This window comes from Glycine soja, chromosome 9 (genome assembly GCF_004193775.1).
Source record: "Glycine soja cultivar W05 chromosome 9, ASM419377v2, whole genome shotgun sequence".
Lineage (NCBI taxonomy): Eukaryota > Viridiplantae > Streptophyta > Magnoliopsida > Fabales > Fabaceae > Glycine > Glycine soja.
Genome location: NC_041010.1, coordinates 45,236,981 through 45,256,911, shown reverse-complemented (window position 1 = coordinate 45,256,911; position 19,931 = coordinate 45,236,981). Strand labels below are relative to the sequence as shown.

General features: G+C 30.1%; 4 protein-coding genes and 1 pseudogene across 7 annotated transcripts; 4 read left to right on the top strand and 1 right to left on the bottom strand.

The window, feature by feature from the left end:
• Window positions 1-291: 291 nt before the first annotated feature.
• Window positions 292-2,132, top strand: LOC114367315 (probable WRKY transcription factor 43). The gene is made up of 2 exons (XM_028324470.1): window positions 292-846; window positions 1,655-2,132. Exons 1-2 carry the CDS (start codon window positions 446-448, stop codon window positions 1,830-1,832), a joined length of 579 nt encoding a protein of 192 aa, XP_028180271.1. The 5' UTR covers window positions 292-445; the 3' UTR covers window positions 1,833-2,132.
• A 3,639-nt stretch (window positions 2,133-5,771) lies between these two features.
• On the top strand, window positions 5,772-7,494 carry LOC114425187 (desiccation protectant protein Lea14 homolog). The gene is made up of 2 exons (XM_028391993.1): window positions 5,772-6,011; window positions 7,136-7,494. Exons 1-2 carry the CDS (start codon window positions 5,806-5,808, stop codon window positions 7,386-7,388), a joined length of 459 nt encoding a protein of 152 aa, XP_028247794.1. The 5' UTR covers window positions 5,772-5,805; the 3' UTR covers window positions 7,389-7,494.
• Window positions 7,495-10,442: 2,948 nt separating this feature from the next.
• On the top strand, window positions 10,443-13,887 carry LOC114425184 (7-methylxanthosine synthase 1-like). Of its 4 annotated transcripts, none has more exons than XM_028391988.1 (5): window positions 10,443-10,662; window positions 11,947-12,044; window positions 12,174-12,581; window positions 13,040-13,294; window positions 13,393-13,887. In XM_028391988.1, the coding sequence occupies exons 2-5, from the start codon at window positions 11,967-11,969 to the stop codon at window positions 13,759-13,761; spliced, it is 1,110 nt and encodes a 369-aa protein (XP_028247789.1). In that variant the 5' UTR covers window positions 10,443-10,662; window positions 11,947-11,966; the 3' UTR covers window positions 13,762-13,887. The 4 variants fall into 4 exon arrangements, with proteins under 4 accessions (XP_028247789.1, XP_028247788.1, XP_028247787.1 ...); XM_028391987.1 differs by having other exon boundaries at window positions 10,443-10,666; XM_028391986.1 differs by having other exon boundaries at window positions 10,443-10,666; window positions 11,897-12,044.
• An 845-nt stretch (window positions 13,888-14,732) lies between these two features.
• LOC114425186 lies at window positions 14,733-17,617 on the top strand (annotated as a pseudogene).
• A 1,307-nt stretch (window positions 17,618-18,924) lies between these two features.
• On the bottom strand, window positions 18,925-19,793 carry LOC114368541 (3,7-dimethylxanthine N-methyltransferase-like). The gene is made up of 3 exons (XM_028325766.1): window positions 19,648-19,793; window positions 19,278-19,344; window positions 18,925-19,179 (listed from the first exon to the last, which is right to left on the bottom strand). The coding sequence occupies exons 1-3, from the start codon at window positions 19,791-19,793 to the stop codon at window positions 18,925-18,927; spliced, it is 468 nt and encodes a 155-aa protein (XP_028181567.1).
• Between the last annotated feature and the right edge of the window lie 138 nt (window positions 19,794-19,931).

The window sequence follows — 19,931 nt, the reverse complement described above, 5'->3', positions numbered from 1 at the left end:
TTGACGTAAGCAAATTATTACATTGTGCAAGTTATATTGGTAGGTAAACAGTACATTATTTCATCTAGTGTGAGGAGAATGTATCCTTAGAGATGTACGAATAGTATGCTATAAGCTAGTTCTCTATAAATCTTCCATATATCTTGCACCCAATGTTAAACTCAACTAAATCCAACTACTTCTGTTCAACTGCCTCTTAAGTTCACACCATAGCACATAGGAGACGTGTCCCACATGCACTATTTTTTCGTTATCATCAATGCATACACATTAGTGTATATATATGTACATGCTAGTGTGTATGTATGTGATGGCTGCCAAACCTCTTCTACCCTCCACCATCTTGCACTTCCCCTTTATAAGTTTCAACGCCAAAACATTCCCATTTTCTCTTCAGTCAATCTTCTTCTCGTACTTCATTGTGGAATTAAGAGTTTAAGACTCAATGGAAAGCAAAGACCCACCAAACCCACCACCCCAAAACAACCCTTTCATATTCACTCCTAATTCGATGTTGCAAAACCCTAATTGGGACCCTCAAGAGCAATCAGGGCTATGTGACATTGATTGGGGTAACCTTTTCTCTGCCCAAAACGGCTTATTGCTTAATGGGGATGCTAAAGATGAAATTGAATGTGCTTCTTCTTTTTCTTTTGTGGCTCAAAATAAGGGAGTTTGTGAGGAGGAAAAGGGAAACAAGGAGAAAAGGAAAGGTGGGAGGATGAAGAAAACAACACGAGTACCAAGGTTTGCGTTTCAAACGAGAAGTGCAGATGATATTTTGGATGATGGTTATCGCTGGAGGAAATATGGTCAGAAAGCTGTGAAGAATAGCACATATCCAAGGTATATGCATATGTGTGTGTGAAATGAAATTGATTGGTTTAATTTTCTTTTTTGTTGCATATATGCATGCATGCATGGTTTATGCAATTTTGTACGGAACAAGGGAGGATGATTCACGTGGGAACATACAAAAAGATGGTTCTCACCACATGAACTTAGATACGAAAACATAGTGAATCAATTGGAATAAGAATGATATTAATTTGGTCTAGCCACTACAAGAAAAATGGGATTTACCTGCTGTTGTTTTTGACTTTATCTTCAGTTTTAATCCTCGTTAGATGAATCTGGGACAAGTTGATAATTAAAAGGGAAAACTTAGATACAATACATAAAGTGCTGTTTGAATTGTTTTCTAATCAGAACTAAAGTTTCACTTCAATAATAATCTACATAATATTTTAATGTAAATTTTTATTATACAGATTATCAAAATATAACTTCAATTCTAATTTGAAAATAACATAATCTGTACCTAAGAAATTGTTATATCTAATTAAAAATGTTTTTCTTATAATGTTATTAAATTGATGATTAGAGGTGATATGTATACAGAAATATGCACTAAATTTTCAAGATGCTTTCATTAAGGTATTCATTTTCTCAAACAGGATAGCTAAAATATGTGATGAAATAAAAGTGATATTCATAAATTTAAAAATGATTCAACCAATTTCTTTAAACCATAAAATTTAAAATGAGACTACTGAATTAATAATTTGCATCTTGGTTAATTTTAATGAGATCATGCATACTGAATGGCTTTGTGCTTCATTCTCATTTTGCATTGCGAAAATGGTCAATAAAGAAGCTACTACCGCTGCACGCATCACACGTGCAATGTGAAGAAACAAGTTCAAAGGCTATCCAAAGACACAAGCATTGTGGTGACGACTTACGAGGGAATTCACAACCACCCGTGCGAGAAGCTCATGGAAACTCTAACCCCTCTTCTCAAGCAAATACAGTTTCTTGCTAGCTTGTAACGTGGAACTGTGTTTCTCTGCTACAACTACAATATGCGTGCACGTACATATCAAGCACTAGAATTAAGTTTACTTATTCATATATATGTTCGTTGGCTTTCTAATTAATGTCACAGTACTCTCTATGTGTACTATATATATATATATATATATATACTTCAAGTTAATTAATTACTGGTTTGATTGTGAATTTAACTTTTTTTATGAATCAATGTGTCCATATAGATCATGATCATGTGTCTGGGTAAGCAAACTTCTGTAAATTTTACAAGGTATATCATGCTTTACTTTGGAACTTTAGTTTTTCTTTGGATTCCTTGACCCGATTGTGTAAGCTTTGCATCCACACATTATGTTAAAAGAAAATTTGCTTATTTTGTGGTTACCTAAAGAGTGGTGTTGTACTGCTAAATAGTAGATACAACAGATATTGTACACCAAAAGTGGTGTTTAAATATTGGTTTTAATTAATGAGATAAATTGTGATTATATATAGGGATAGAACAGAATTACACAAATATTATTAATTTGCAATATGTATAAATTACTTGAGACTTGTTTTTAGAGTACAATAGCCACAAATGAAATTTGAACTTAGAGTTTCTTGCAAATTATTCTAAGCTATGAGTACTTGCTCCGGTCTCTATTATAAACAAGAAAAAAATTATATAAATTTACTTTCTTAACAGTAGTACATTGTATGAAATACTAAAAGAGTGATAAAAATTTAAATCAATGCTTGAAAAAAAGAGAAATCAATGGAAAATAAAAAAGAAAGGGCATTTTAGGCCGAGTTGAAATTTGAAGAGGACTTAGAGGGGACTGCGTGAAAAAGTTCCGCGTACGCTATAAAAAAACTCCTTTTACTAGCTTAATTAAAAGCTACTTATTTTAAAATTTTACTCTATAAAAATAATTATTTTATCCTTTAAGGGCTTTTTATGAAAAGTGTTTGACTAAACTTCTTTTATGGAGAAAATAAGTTAAAAAGAGTTGTACCAAACATTTCTAACAAATGTAATTTTTGTAATCAATTTCACTATTACCCACATTGATTTACATTTACGAGGGTTTGGTAGGATAATTTTTTTTCAATTCATACCTAGAAATCATGATTCTTGTAAACTATGAATCTTAATGTTTAATGTTTTATGTGAATGAATAAAATTTATTTACTTGACCATTATAAATATTTAAATAAATTCTTGGGAATCAAAAAATTATATAATATTTTTATTTGTTGTCTTAATTTAATAAGAGTAACATGATATTTTTTACTGTAGAAAAAGAAAAATTAATTTCATAAAATAACATTCTCACCTCTTCACATGAAAATTTTTGTGAGAAACTAGTTAAAAAATATTATTTCCCAGAAAATTTGTTTTTAAAAAATAGATATTAAACATGAGAAATTAGTTAGAATTTCCAACCTTCCAAAAAATTAAAAGTTTCTCCACTATCAAATGCCTTAATTTTATTTATTTGTAAGGTATTTAATTTAATTTTTTATAAAGTAGAAGATAAACTGTAATAAAATAATTATTTTCTATTTTTAAAAGTAATTATGAAATATATAACAAAAATCAGATAAAATAAGTCAGAAGTCTATAGTTATTTTTTATATTCCCCAAATTAATTAGAGATATCTTGTTCATCTTATATAACTTATCATTTCAAAATTTAATTCAACTAAACCATATTAATTACCATAAATCTCATCTACTAAAAAAAATAATACATCTAAAAATAACATTATCATAAGTCTCTACTTTGAATTCTAAAGATATTAATATAACTGCACTAAATATTTAAAAAGTGAATTTTACTATCTAATAATGGTCTTGCTATTTTTTTTTTTCCAGTTATAGTCGTACTTAACTTAAAAGATTAATTGTCTCTCTTAAATTATACATATAATAATTTTGTACCAAAAACTATATTGCCATCCACCATCAACTAGAATTGTACTGAATAGAAAATGTCCAGCCCAGAGCCCACAACTCTATTAACTTTTGTGTATTTGTTATCAAACAAATCACAAATATCTTTTATACATGAGAATTCCATTCAAGAATCAGAGTAGTATAACTATGAGCGGTACAGTAAATTTTGTGTATTTTACATTCATCATCAAGTGTTACACAATAAAAACAAAGTAATGCAATTTTTCTATATTACAAATATATTTGCACTTCTCTCAAAGATTTTTATTTATTTATTTTTACATATAAAAACCTTGGACTCAAATATATACCATATTAGCGACTGAATCAACCACCATTAATATATATATATATATATATATATATATATATATATATATATATTATGATTACTAAAAAGATTTACTGATGTTTTTTTTTACTGCATTTACTTATGTTATATACCTATGAGTGCTTCGATCACAACTTTGGTACATAGCCAGAAAATGCCAAAGAATGAATAATTTGTTTTCAACTTTTTCATTAATTATTGCAGCACTTTATCCGAAAACAAAGCCAGATTCTACGTTTTGTTCTCTTTTCCGATCCCCTACATTATATACGTTTATTTTTGAATTAAATATACGATTTCTTTTCTTTCTAAAATTTCAAATAGGTATTCAAATATATTCTTGGATATCTGTACAAAAAAAAAAACGATATTCTTGCATAAACTACGTTATCTAAACTTTTTTTCCTTTTTTTCTGGTGGATTTTTTTAGTGAATGGGTGTTATTTATAGTGACAAATTAATATAGGAAAAAGAATTTCAAAAGTCATACCCTTTGCCAACGCCCAACGGAACATGAGAGTGAAGAGTGACCAATGAATCTTGTTGTGGCTCTCTTTTTAATTTCCTCCTTAATTTGAGGTTAATATTCCCAAAAGAAGAGAGAGAGAGTATCGTTCATCCTTATTACAAGGACTGGGCACGTTAAGCTTCACAATTCATTCACATTCACATTGTAGCTTCGTTAACAAGATTCACTTTCATCTATCCACTCACTAACGTGATCACACACTCATCATCATCAATAATGGCGGAGGTAAGTTTTCTCAGCAAAATATTTTCCCCTCGCTGCCCCCTAGCTTCTTTCGGTTCCTCCTTATTCCATGTTCAATAATTAATCATTCCTTTTCCAAAATTTTGTATCTGCAATTTGCATGTTGTTAATCTTTAACCTATCTCTTTTAGAAAACCGATGCATGTACTTGGATCGATCTATATATAGCGGATTCAATCATCGATTCCTGCATAAAAGCATTATGCACCAACCAATTTTACATCACTGCCAATTTTCCAAACAAAAAGATAATAATAAGGGTACTTGATTGTGTTTTTATTTCTAGCTTTTAAAAATTAGTTTTATTGAATGGAATAATTTTTAAGAAATAACTTTTATAAAGTAAGAGCGAATAAGAAAGATATGAAAGGAGAAGAAAGAATATAAATAATAAAAAAAAACAACTGCAGCAGTAAATCAAGATAATCTAGAGATGTTCTGTTTTTTTACTTTAAGAATTAAAAGAAAGGCATTAACTTTGCAAATAATTTTTTGAATTATTCTGGTCAAACAATTTTTTAATTGCAAAAAATAAAAATATGAAAAATTGTAATTATTTTATTTTTTTATGAAAAATAACAATACATTAATTTTTTTATAATTAAGAAGAAAAATAAAAGTATTATTTTCATAAGGTAAAGTTTGGTCTAAATGGGTTGGTGTGCGGTAATTACAAGACGTGTAACACGTGCACACACTTCACTTACACGGATACACGACATGAAACGGAATAAAACGACGCCGACATCTTGGGATCTAATCCTATTCATCCAGATCCGCGAAGCCGGAGGGGACCACGTGCGACGAGACGTGGTCACGTGTCGGAAGCGTGTTACTGTTGGGCCTTTGCGTGTGTGTGTTGTTTATGTATTATTATAAGAATGCGTGTTGGTTTGGGGTCTGAGTCTAATATTTGCAGTGCTGAAAATGTCGCAGTTGTTGGAAAAGGCCAAAAACTATGTTGCGGAGAAAGTCACCAACATGCCCAAGCCAGAGGCGAGTGTCACCGACGTGGACTTCAAGCGCGTGAGCCGCGACAGCGTCGAGTACTTGGCCAAGGTCTCCGTTCAGAACCCTTATTCCACTTCCATTCCCATTTGTGAGATCAAGTACTCCCTCAAAAGTGCTGGCAGGTTCCTATCACTATTCGCTACCCCCCCTTTTTAATTATTGGATTAATTGGTTTTCTTTTGTGTTTGTGATCGAGTTAATCACCCACCATGAACCAATCATGGATCGGGTTGATTTGTTTTATGGTTGTTGGATTTTTGCAGTATCTGCTTCTTCTTAAATGATTTAATACAAAGATCAATCTTCGGTTTGAGCTTAATCAAACTTAAACTTTCTCGTCCTTCTCCAGAAATCTACTGTGTGAAAATTGAATACAGTTCTCCCCCATAAATTTAGTGTGTTTACATTAATTGGAATTCGGTGCAGTGTTTTAATTTGTTTATTGTTATTTTATTTATTTATTTATCGTCTATATGTTTCTTTAAAACTATTTTTCATTTTTAATATAATCCATAGTATTATAAAAATCATCTATCCACAAACCACGTGTCAACATATTATCAATTTTTTATGGGATATAAATATTTATTTGATTGTTGTGCTGATTTTAAGGACTCTTTTTTCAATTTGGGTGGGCATCAATTATTTTTTATTTGCCTTGTGCTCTCTTTTTATCTTTTTGTATGTTACTTTTCTGTTTTCATTGAAATGATTTCAGTTGCTTCTTTTGGTCACGCAAAGTATATATATGGGTGATTGTTGTTCTATTTTTTTTAAGTTAATAATTACACTCTTTATAATATGAAATGTATATAACAAAGATATATAAGGAATGATTGTGGCTAGAAGGAAAATACCATAAAATTTATTCTTTCCACAATTTGGAAGCTCTTAAAGGATAAAGAAAGAGCTAAAAAAATTACTGGTTGTCGGTTGCACATACTTCTTCCAGATTTGGACAGAAAAGAAAGAGAGAGGAAGTTTTAAAATACATAAAGATATAAAAAATTACTGGTTGCACATAGTTTGCATTCTTTAACTTTTTTTTTTTCTTAAAACGAAACATTGCATAAAGGAACAATCCACTCCCTTATATCCATTGAAAATTCTGCATTTTTTCGTGTGATCGTTTAATTTTTGGTTTACATTATTTTTGTGTCCTTGATTATTTGTTACTTTAGATAAGAATTGATATTGTGTTAGTTATATTAATTATTTATATTTATTTTTGTGTTGAGTGGTGAAGGGAGATAGCAGCAGGAACAATACCTGACCCAGGGTCATTGAAGGCAAGTGACACAACAATGTTGGATGTGCCAGTGAAGGTGCCTCATAGCATATTACTGAGCTTGGCAAAGGACATTGGTGCAGATTGGGACATTGATTACCAATTGGATATTGGACTTGTTATTGACCTTCCTGTCATTGGCAACTTCACCATTCCTCTTTCTCAGAAGGGAGAGATCAAGCTCCCTACCCTCACTGACATGTTTGCCTAATTCCAACTAAAGGCTTAGAACAAAGAAAATAAATCAATAAATACATCCTCCATCATATTTTCCTGTTGTATCAATTTTGGATTTTAGTTTTGGTTTTCTCACTTCATTTTGCCTCTTTTTTTTTCTTTCCTGTATGGATGCGATAAACTACACATCATAATATTTAAAACACATATGGTTTTTGGTAATTCTCTTCTAAAAAATAAAAACAATAATTGTACTCCAAGAATTTGCTAAGTTTCACTCATTCAGAGGATAAATTATTAAATGGTTTGAGGACTATCATATTCTGACAAATAGTTACTTGTATTCAAAGTTTTTCTTGTTTGAAAACATACTTCCTAGCGACTGTGACCGTAAACATTGATGGTATTGAATAGTATTTTTCTCAGTCATAACAAGTGTATTGACGCAGAAAAGCAACCCTGCACATAATTCAGTAAAAAATTGAATTGAATTAGTTTTCATCTGGTTTAATCGATTTAATTTTATATTTAAATAGTTAAATTGATTTAAAAATTGATTCAAAATTAAATTAATTTTAAAAAAATGATTTTGAACTGAAGAAGTGAATCAGTTTCAATTTAATTTTGAAATTATTTTTTTAAATAAATAAATATTTAAATAAAAATTAGTTCGATCAATCAAACTAATTTTGTAAAAACAATTCGATTACTCGAATTTATTTTATAAAATAATATACTAACTTTTTCTTGAACTTAAAAAATAAAATCAATGGAAATCAACACAATTTGATCCTAAGATCGTGTTAGCTTTCATTTTCAAATGACCACTAATGAAAGTGAGATATTAGAGAAAAGATTGACAAATGTAATAAATATGGTGAAAGAATCTGAGACTTCAAGAAAAGATCCAGGGAGTGGCACAGCATTAGTTCTTGAGTTAATGTCTGATGTGACTTGTGACATGTTAGTTTTTGTTTTCTTTTCAAAACTGAACGTGACTAAGTAAGCCTAAAAAAAATACGAGCTGATAAAATCAAGAAAATTAAAGTTTAAGTACCAAAATCAAATAATCTTGTTTTACAGGTACTAAAACGTTTTTTTTAAGCTTCTTAAAAATAATCTAATTTAAACCTTTTATTCATTAGTTGTCTTTTATGATATTATTTTTTTAAAATATTAATACTAACATTATTTAGATCATTTTCGACATATTAAGTGTTGTATATAAAAAAAACTTAAATATATGTATTCATATAATATATCTTTTTTATTTTATTACTTAATATATATATATATATATATATATATATATTATCATATTTTTAAAATTTTACTATGCATGTCATTGATTTAAATCCATTCACAAACATGTCATATCTTTTTAGTTTGTGACATCATCATTTAGCGGATCAAGATTTTTTTTTTGTTTATGAATGAATGAGAATAATAGATTAAGACTAATAAAAAATAGTAAAAACAAATTTAGAAATTTCATATAGTAAAAAAAAATTAAATTTAGGTAATAAACTGAAAAGATAATATATTATATGTATGAAAAACATATTTAAGTAAAAAAAATTCTACCAAAATACATAAAAAAATTATGAATTTGATTAAACAATCATATTTTATCCAAAATCATATGAAATTTTTTTAGAATATTCTTGTGGAAAAAATTTCAAGTGAATCACAAAATTCATTAAAAAAAAACATGAAAATTCCACAAGAAAACATCATACGCAAGAAAAATCTGAAAATTCAAGTCATATTATAATAGCCTTCCAGTACAAAATGAGGACATAAAAGTCATGGAAAATGAGTTTGAAAATGTAAAAAAGAAAATAGTTTTATATTATGAAAAGACAATCAATTAATGAAATAGGCTGAGATTATGATTCCATCTTTTTTTTCTATGTTCTTCTTTACTTGTGCCCGAGTGCAAAGTAGGCAATGTTATCTTATGCTAAGGAGAAGATATATTGTTAATTTGGAGGTTAAGTAGAAAAAGATCCATACATAGTGAAACATTTATTAAAATAAAACTGGCAAGTGAAAGATGCCGGACTGGTCATACTATTATTATTGTGTTTATTTATAATTTATTATAGGCGTTTTTTGTTTTCAGTTATAGTAAAGTATTGTCTTTGATAAACAATGTTAAGATAATGAATTGCGAGAGGTAAAGGGATAGATACCCTGCATCTCCATTCTTCTTTTGAAAATTGTTGAAATTGAAAGCAAGTAAAGTGACCAAAACATACTGATTTTTTTTGGAAGAAGTTAAGTTGGCCGTAACATAAATTGTTCATGTATAGATTCTTTCTGCATAGGAGTGTTGTGGAATCAGATTCATTCTAGCATATATTGCCATTCAGCTGCTTTCTAATGGCTGTGCAGATTCTCATTCGTGCTATGCTTTTGGGTGTCAGAATATTGCTTCTTTCAAGTGGCCAGGAGTATTTTATAAACATTAATTAGCCCGGCCATTTCATTATATCTTGTAACTTTCAGAAATGCTTAGAAAACTTCCACTGGACCCTTAGAAAGTCCACCAATCATGTTCCAACCAGTAGCAATAAAATAAACCCCTATCCCCCTCCACTAACCCACCACGTATCAAAGGCACCCAAAGCTACACACCACTAAACCTCATAAAAGCCACTAATTGCGGACATGTCCCTATACAGCATCACCATAAAGAATTTCAATACCATTCATAGAAAGAGAAATGAAATCCCTTAAGTTTTGCATTTATCCAATCCCAAGATCTATATTTGATTTCAGAAGCCGCAGAACCAATTAGCTTCTTCGTCACCAAAGATAATCTAATTTTTAACCGGATGTCAAATCATATGATGATAATATGACAAACTAATAAATTGTTATTAAGTGATGATATCATGACAAATTAATAAAATATCATGTTATTAAATAAATTTTTATTAATCATAGATAATAAAATCAAACATAAAAAGATAATTATTTTACAAGTATGAAATTAACCCAAAAAATTATAAATATATATGCAGTGACTTTCCTTTTTTTTTTTCTCTCTCTTTTTTATCACAAACTATTTTATCTATTTTTTTTTTTTGTCGTCTTTTCCTCTCTTTCAACCCTAATTCATCGCATCCCATGTTAGAATTGGGGTAAAGTTTATCATTAGTTCATCCCTCGTTAAGAAACCAACGTGGACTTCAAGCGCGTGAGCCGCGACAGCGTCGAGTACTTGGCCAAGGTCTCCGTTTCGAATCCTTATTCCACTTCCATTCCCATTTGTGAGATCAAGTACTCCCTCCAAAGTGCTGGCAGGTTCCTACCACTTTATTGGATTAATTGGTTTTGTTTTGTGTTTGTAATTGAGTTAATCATCGACCATGAACCAATGATGGATCGAGTTGATTTGTGTTCTTAAATGATTTAATTAGAATATTATTCAAACTAGACTTTGGTGTTTCTTTTTAATCACCTATTCAATATTATTAAGGTCATTTAACTCCTCATCGGTAGGAGTTCGAGGTTCCCATCAGTTTCGATTGGATACAAAGATCAATCTTCGGTTTAGCTTAATCAAACTTAAACTTTCTCATCCTTCTTGAGAAATCTATTGTGTGAAAATTGAATAAAGTTCTCTCTCATAAATTTAGTGTGTTTACATTAATTGAAATTCGGTGTAGTGTTTTAATTTGTTTATTGTTATTTTATTTATTTATTTATCTTCTATATGTTTCTTTAAAACTATTTTTCATTTTTAATATAATCCATAGTATTATAAAAATCATCTATCCACAAACCACGTGCCAACATATTATCAATTTTATATGGGATATAAATATTTATTTGATTGTTGTGCTGATTTTAAGGACTCTTTTTTCAATTTGGGTGGGCATCAATTATTTTTATTTGCCTTGTGCTCTCTCTTTATCTTTTTGTATGTTACTTTTCTGTTTTCATTGAAACGATTTCAATTGCTTCTTTTGGTCACGCAAAGTATATATGGGTGATTGTTGTTCTATTTTTTTTAAGTTAATAATTACACTCTTTATAATATGAAATGCATATAACAAAGATATATAAGGAATGATTGTGGCTAGAAGGAAAATACCATAAAATTTATTCTTTCCACAATTTGGAAGCTCTTAAAGGATAAAGGAAGAGCTAAAAAAATTACTGGTTGTCGGTTGCACATACTTCTTCCAGATTTGGACAGAAAAGAGAGAGAGGAAATTTTAAAATACATAAAGATATAAAAAAATTACTGGTTGCACATAGTTTGCATTCTTTAACTTTTTTTTTTCTTAAAACGAAACATTGCATAAAGGAACAATCCACTCCCTTATATCCATTGAAAAATCTGCATGTTTATTGGTATAAGAATAAATTTGAGTCCGTGCGACATGCGCGCATATATTATGTCACCACTCACCAACTCTCTCTCTCTTTTTTTCTAAGAAAGTCATTACTCATTAGCTCTTATTTGACGGCAATGCTCTTATTCTATAAAAGATATATGGTGTCTAAATGTTCAGCATGAATATATAGCTAGGCAAAGAAGAGCAAAAGAAAATCACATTACCTGTCTCTGAAATCAGATTCACTTTGTTCTTCATCAATGGAAAGAGAACAACTATCCCTTCACATGAATGGTGGCAAGGGACAAAGGAGTTATGCAAACAACTCCTCACTACAAGTACTATATATCTTTATCTTCATATAAATATAATCAGATTTAATTAACTATATCATTTCACCACTGCTTGTAATTTTGTTTCCTTTTCTTCTATATATATCGATCTAATTAACTTCGATTTTCTTGCAGAGAACAATAATACGTAAAACCAGATCCATACTTGAAGAAACTATAACGAGGTTGTACTGTGATACTTTTCCTAATAATTGCTTAAAAGTGGCAGATTTGGGTTGCTCTGTAGGATCAAACACACTTCTTGTGACATCAAATATTATTGACATTGTTGATAACAGAAGCACTCAATTGAACCGTGAACCCCCCACATTCCAATTTTATCTCAACGATTTATTTGGAAACGATTTCAATACCATCTTCAAGTCACTCCCTGGTTTCTATGAAAGATTGCTAGAAGATAAGGGTCACAAGTTTAGTCGATGCTTTATTAATGCAACCCCTGGATCCTTCTATGGGAGGCTCTTTCCCAGTAATTCCATAAATCTTTTTCACTCCTCCTACAGTCTACACTGGCTTTCTCAGGTAAAATAAACTAACTCGATCTTTTTTGTTTTCGTATAAGCTGATTGATATGTTATAAGGTAGTCATATTCACCATTGGTAGCTTCAATTGCATCTGATGATTCCATGAGATGCATTATAAGTTTTAAATCCGTATATAGAGACTAGTTAAATGCTCGTGATCCTTGCATGTATTTTATATTTAAAAATCGACGGCATATCTCTATAGTTTATATTTAAAAGTAATTAAAGTATATAGTTGGGTTGTTGTAGAGTATATGGTTGGGTTTGATATTAAAAAAATAAAAATTGAAAAGTATAATTAAGGTTTAGGATCTTCGTTGTACCTCCTTATATAATAATATTAATATAATATAATAATAATAAATAAATAACAAATCAATTAAACATCCTCTGCATATTTTACTCTATTTATTACCTCTACATATTTTAGTCTATTTATTACATTTTGATTGTAGGATCCATTATTGAGGTCTAGGGAGGTAGCATCACTTAACAAGGGCCATTGTCACATAGTTAGCACAAGCCCTCCCGAGGTATACAAGGCTTACCTTAAGCAGTTTCAACAAGATTTTAAATTGTTTCTAAAATCACGTTCGGAGGAACTTGTGCCTGGAGGAGCAATGGTCTTATTGTTTTTCGGTAGAGATGAAACTCCTAGAAGAACCTCTTTTGAAGTAACTAGCCTAATACTCAACGACATGCTCTTGGAGGTAAATAACATTTTTTTTAATGAATTATGCCTCCTGAAATTAATTATGTCTTTAAACATTACACAATAATTAATTAAGAAGGCATATATATATTGCAGGGTTTGATTGAAGAAGAAAAAATGGACTCCTTTAACATACCAGCTTATAAACCAACGGTTGAAGAAATTAGGCATGTGATTGAGGAAGAAGGGTCATTCTTTGTTCAACGGTTGGAGATTTTAATCTCGCCTTGGTACGAAGGCATAAATATTGAAGGTGGTGATGGTTTTTTTGTTGATGGAAATGTAAGAGCCGAATACATTACCAAGAACATAAGAGCAGTAATGGAGCCTCTCTTGTCTACAAAGTTTGGTGGTGAAGTTATAAATGAACTATTCATCAGGTTTAAAAAGAAAATTGAGCAAATAATGGAGGTGGAGAAATTGGAGGGTGCTACTTTGGTGATATCCATGACAAAAAATCATTGAAGATCATATCTGTTGCTCAAAAGATCTTAAAAACTTGTTTTTCTTCGTTTTGTGAACTTGTTTTGATTTGTTAAAATAAAGTTATGGAGCGGTGCATAATATAATAAAAGATGATTTTCCACAGAACATTTTCAAGATAACATAACAGCTATTTTGTGGGTTAGTAGAGAACATTGTAGAAAACATACTAGACGATTTTCCACAGAAATTAAATTAACGATACAAATATCGAGTGTTCTAAATAACAATTCAAATATAAAATATCTCATAATATCATATGCATATTTTAGCATCTATGTTATAAATGTTGCTATAGGTTATAATTTTACTAATTGTGAAAATGTTAGACAATCAGATTATTTTATTTAATTATTTGGCCTTATTGATTATTGAACGAATGACTGGTTCATATAATTACCCAATCTAAAAATTCTTTCAAAAGGTAGCATTTTCCTTAGATTACTGCATTAAATTTCATCATGTTTAACAAGGAACTTATACAACTTAATAATATGTTTTACTAGAAAATAAGTATATATACAAATCTCATAAGCATTTTTTAGTATGAGTTTAAATTATTAATGTATTTTAAGACAATATCTAGTTATAAAAGAAAAATTAAGAGAAAAAAATTAAAAAAATCAAAGTAAAAAAGAAAGGAGAAAAAAATTAAATATTTGTTTTTAAGTATCAAACTTTTATTTTTTTTTAATCTCTTTATATGTCCTTTTAGTAAAAAGAAAATATATTATTATTTATATATTTTATTTTCTCACTCTTTTTCATTAAAAAAATAATTTTCCCTTTTTGTCACTTTAATAAATTTTGGATAATATATATATATATATATATATATATATATATATATATATATATATATATATATATATATATATATATATATATATATATTTAGTTCCTTAAAATATAAGTTTTAGTTTCATAAAAAAAACAGTGTATTATTAGATCATGATAAAAGTCTAAAACTATACGTCTATACCACTTTTAATAAACTTAAAAGACTAAAAACGTATTAAATTTTTTAAAGGACTAAAAACAACTTTTCATATGACTTTAAACCAATTGGAGTAGCTATTATTCTCTTTGTTTTTCTCCTGAGGTAAAACGTCGTTCTCAAGTCTCAACCACTGTTTCAAGCAAGGAAATTCTCAAAAGCTGGTAGCTTCTATCACCACTCTTCCACTTTCTTTTTCAGACCAGTCTGTTTCTGGTAAGGGGGAGGAGGTTTGATTCTTATTTATTTGTTGATTTGATCTCAAAGTAAGTGGGTTAAGAGTAGAGGGAAACCCCTTCATCTCTCTTTAGTTTGTTCTGATTTGTCTCTGAAAACAGATTCACTACGTGCTTCACCAATGGAAAAAGATCAACTATCCCTTCACATGAATGATGGCAAGGGAGAAAAGAGTTATGCAAACAACTCGTCACTACAAGTACTATCTTTATCTTCATATATATATATATATATATAGTTAACCAAACTTAACTCTATCACTTCATCATTGTTTGTAATTTTATTTCCTTTTTCTTCTTTATTGATGTATATTTGATTTTATTGCAGAGAACAATAATACGTAAAACCAGAACCATACTTGAAGAAACTATAATGAGGCTGTTGTATTGTGATTCTTCTCCTAACTGCATGAAGGTGGCAGATCTAGGTTGCTCTGTGGGACTAAATACACTTCTTGTGACATCAAATACTATTGACATGGTTGCTAAAGCAAGCACCCGCTTGAATCGTGAATCACGCACACTCCAATATTTTATCTCAATGATTTATTTGGAAACGATTTCAATTTCATCTTCAAGTCACTCCCTGATTTTTATAAAAGATTGCTAGAAGATAAGGATCATAATTTTGGTCCATGCTTCATTAACGCTACTCCTGGATCCTTCTATGGGAGGCTCTTTCCCACGAATTCCATAAATTTTTTTCATTCCTCCTACAGTCTACATTGGCTCTCTCAGGTCAAATAAATTAACTCTTTTTTGTTTTCCTCTAATTTGATTGAGATGTTATGCTCGACTAAAACTAGCCAGCATATTGTGTTTGATTTTTTTTTCTTTTCTATTTCTAACTTTTATTTAAGTTAATGTCCAATGCTTTTTCACTTAATTTATTTGTCTTTTGGGTTTAAGAAATAGTGTTGAAACAAACTAAAGTAAAATACAACGATATTTTTATAATTACTATTAAAAATATGACAAATGCTAACACCACTCTTACAAATATATTTTTTTTGAACCATTGTCTATTATAAATTATAATTTATTGAAAATCACAAAAAAAAATTAGGTTCCACTACTTATTCATTGAGTCTTGTAGTTTTTAATAAATTGTAATCAATAATAATAAGATGAGTGTTAAAAAGGAGTGTGTTGAATAATGTGTTTTCTTTTTATCAATTGGATAATGTGTTGTTAGTATTGCTCTTAAAAATATGCATGTTAAAAATGAAAATAGCAAACAAAACACTTTTTACAATATGTATACATGTTGGTTTTACTTAAAATAAGGCATGGCGATTTGTTTGCTTTGCCATATTTGGTCCATATGGTCACGTATATATATATATATATATATATATATTAACTTTGAATGTTTGTTTGAGTTGGCTAAATTTAGATAGTGGGCATGACTATCCATCCAATGGGATTTGGAATTTCTCTTTCTGTATGAATGGTCAACGAATCCCATTCATGTATGTTTGATGGGATTGTAGGGTGAAAAACATTGCATAGTTGGACTTACTGTGTACTTTAATTTGTATAAGGGTTGAGATATCCATGTACTTCCTAATATAGTATACTTTTTTGGTAAAAAAAAACATATTGATCAAATCATCTTAACACCCTCTAAAATGTTTGAATTTATTTATTATATTGTGGTTGTAGGATCCATTATTGGGGTCTAGCGAGGCATCATTACTTAACAAGGGCCATTGTTACATAGTTAACAAAAGCCCTCCAGTGGTATACAATTCTTACCTTAAGCAGTTTCAACAAGATTTTAAATTGTTCCTGAAATCACGTTCGGAGGAACTTGTGCCTGGAGGAGCAATTGTCTTGGTGTTACTTGGCAGAAACGAAATTCCTAGAAGAAACGGTTGGGAACTAATTAGTCTAATACTCAATGACATGTTCTTGGAGGTAAATAACAATTTTGTATTAGTCACGAATCTTGCAATCAAGTTTCCAATTAAGTTTTTATGAATCAAATCAGCGAATGAGTGAATCAAGTTAGTGATTGAATTTTGTGAGTTGGAGTGAAATTAAATCTCTTCCTCTGTCTCGAGAGTGTGTGAGTGTGTAGTGCCTAAGAAATTTTCTTCTTCTCTTTCATTTCCACTGCGTGTACATGTGTGTTTTTGGGTTTTTATTTATCCTATTGATATCAATAATTAAGAATATATACATTTCAGGGTTTGATTGAAGAAGAAAAATTAGACTCCTTCAACATACCAGTGTATGAACCTACATTAGAAGAAATTAGGCATGCGATTCAGGAAGAAGGGTCATTTGTTGTTCAACGATTAGAGATTTTAATCCTGCCGTTGGATGAAGGCTTGAATGAAGGAGGTGATGATTCTTTTCTTGCTGGAAATATAAAAGCTGAATTAATAGCCAAGCACATGAGAGCAATATTGGAGCCTCTCTTGTCCACAAAGTTTGGTGCAGAAGTTATAAATGAACTATTCATCAGGTATGAAAAGAAAACTATGCAACTAATGGAGGTGGAGAAATTGGAGTGTGGTAATTTGATGATATCCATGATAAAAACTGCTTGAAGATGTGTTACTCAATAAAAGATCTTAAAAACTTGTTTTTCTTCCTTTATGAATTTGTTTTGATTTGTTGAAATAAAGTTATGGAGTGGTAAAGACAGGACATATCATAATAAAAGATGAGCATCTCTGTGGGTTAGTAGAAAACAATTTTTTTCCTTTCTATCAATACAGCATATGATCATATCACCGATAAGATAAGAGTTATTTTTATCTAGATTGATTATATTTAGCGATATATACATGTTAGAAAATGAGTGATGAGAAACTAGATTATAATAAACATCATATATAAACTTTTATATTAAATCATCGAGAATATAAAAATAAGACCAGAATGGAAACGTATTTGTATTCATAGATGTTATCAATTCCAATAAATTTACACAAGGAGTTGAGTGAAAGGATGAGAGAAGCGATTAAAAAAAATTATACGATATCTCCTACAATATGTGGTTACAGTTAAAAGCATTATAAGATTGAACTTGTATTTGGTCTTAAGGTAAATTTTCTCAATAGAAAATTTGGAATGATTGGAGACGGTTTGAAGGAAACAGAAAGTTACATGCTTCCTTTTTGAATTGTAAGGTCTTAAAATTTTCTATCTATCTTGGTATTTCTATTGGTACAAACTCTAATACGAATTGACCCAATCAGATTATTGAAGAAGAGAAATGCTTAATTGTACAATTTTCTGTTCGTCATATACGCACGATCGTGCTTTTCATCCAATTATCATTTAATATTTTTTTTAACTTTTTAATTAATATTTATTTTAAAAAGCAATATTCTGGCACGTACGTGTATTTTCATACTATTCGTGTACAGACTATTCGAACTTAATAGCAGCACTGCTACTGTTTGAAGCATCAGTGTGATAAATGCATAATGAAAACAACCTACTAGCCAATTAATCAAGAAAAAAGAGAGGAAAAAAAACGAGTTTTGAACTCATTGTGTTCCAAATCAATTTGATTAATGTATTGTCTGAACACAAATGTTTAAACTCACTTTCATGTATCACAATTTGTTTTTTATTTATTTATTTTAGAACAATAGTTTTTATTTCACTTATTTTCAAGTATAAAAATTTGCAAGTACTATAAGTCTTTTTTAAGATTTTTGACATACCGTTACAGATCTTGAGCTTCAACAAGAGGAGCATCTTACACTCAACTTAAAAACAAATTCAGAAAAGAAAAACTAGTACGTTTTTAAGATCTATTGAGCAGCACCTCTTCGAGTATTATTATTATTACTTTTTTGTTAAGGATATCACGAACATAGCATACTCCAATTTCTAGCTCCACCTTCATTAGTTGCACAAGTTTCTTTGGAAACCTGATGAATAATTCATTTACAACTTTTGCCTCGAACTTTGCAGATAAAAGAGGCGCTCCATTACAGCTCTTGTGTATTTGGCTACGAATTCGGCTCTTATATTTCCATCTAGAAAAGAATCATTTATACCTTCATCCCAAGACATGGTGAAAATATCTAGTCTTTGAAGAAACAATGACTCTTCTTCCAGAATGACATGCCTAATTTCCTCAACTGTAGGTTCATACACTGGTATGTTAAATGAGTCCAGTTTTTCGTCTTCAATCAAAACCTACAGTTTATACCTAGTTAATTACATATAATGTGATATGTTTTAAAGCAATAATTAATTTCAAGGTACACCTATTGGTAAAAATAAAAGGTATTTACCTCCAAGAGCATGTCATTGAGTGTTAGGCTAATTACTTCCCGAAGGCTTCTTCTAGGAGTTTCATTTCTGCCAGGAAACACCAAGACCATTGCTCCTCCAGGCATAAGTTCCTCCCAACGTGATTTCAAAAACAATTTAAAGCCTTCTTGAGATTGTTTAAGGTAAGCTTTGTATACCTCTGGAGGGCTTGTGCTAACTATGTAACAGTTGCCCTAGTTGAGTGATTCTGCCTCCCTAGTCAACCCCAATAATGGATCCTGAGAAAGCCAGTGTAAACTGGTGGAGGAATGAAAAAATTTTATGAAATTACTGGGAAAAAGCCTCCCGTAGTAGGATCCAGGGGTGGCATTAATAAAACATGGACCAAACTTGTGACCATTATCTTCTACCAATCTTGTATAGAAGTCAGGGAGTGACTTGAAGATGGTATTGAAATCATTTCCAAATAAATCATTGAGATAAAATTGGAATGTGGCTGGTTTACGATTCAAGCAGGTTCTTGCGTTATCAACCATGCCAATAATATTTGATGTCACAATAAGTGTATTTGGTCCTACAGAGCACCCTAAAGCCACCACTTTCATGCATTTTGGAGAATAATCGCAATATAGCCTCGTTATACTCTCTTCTAGTATGGGTTTGACATTAAGTAT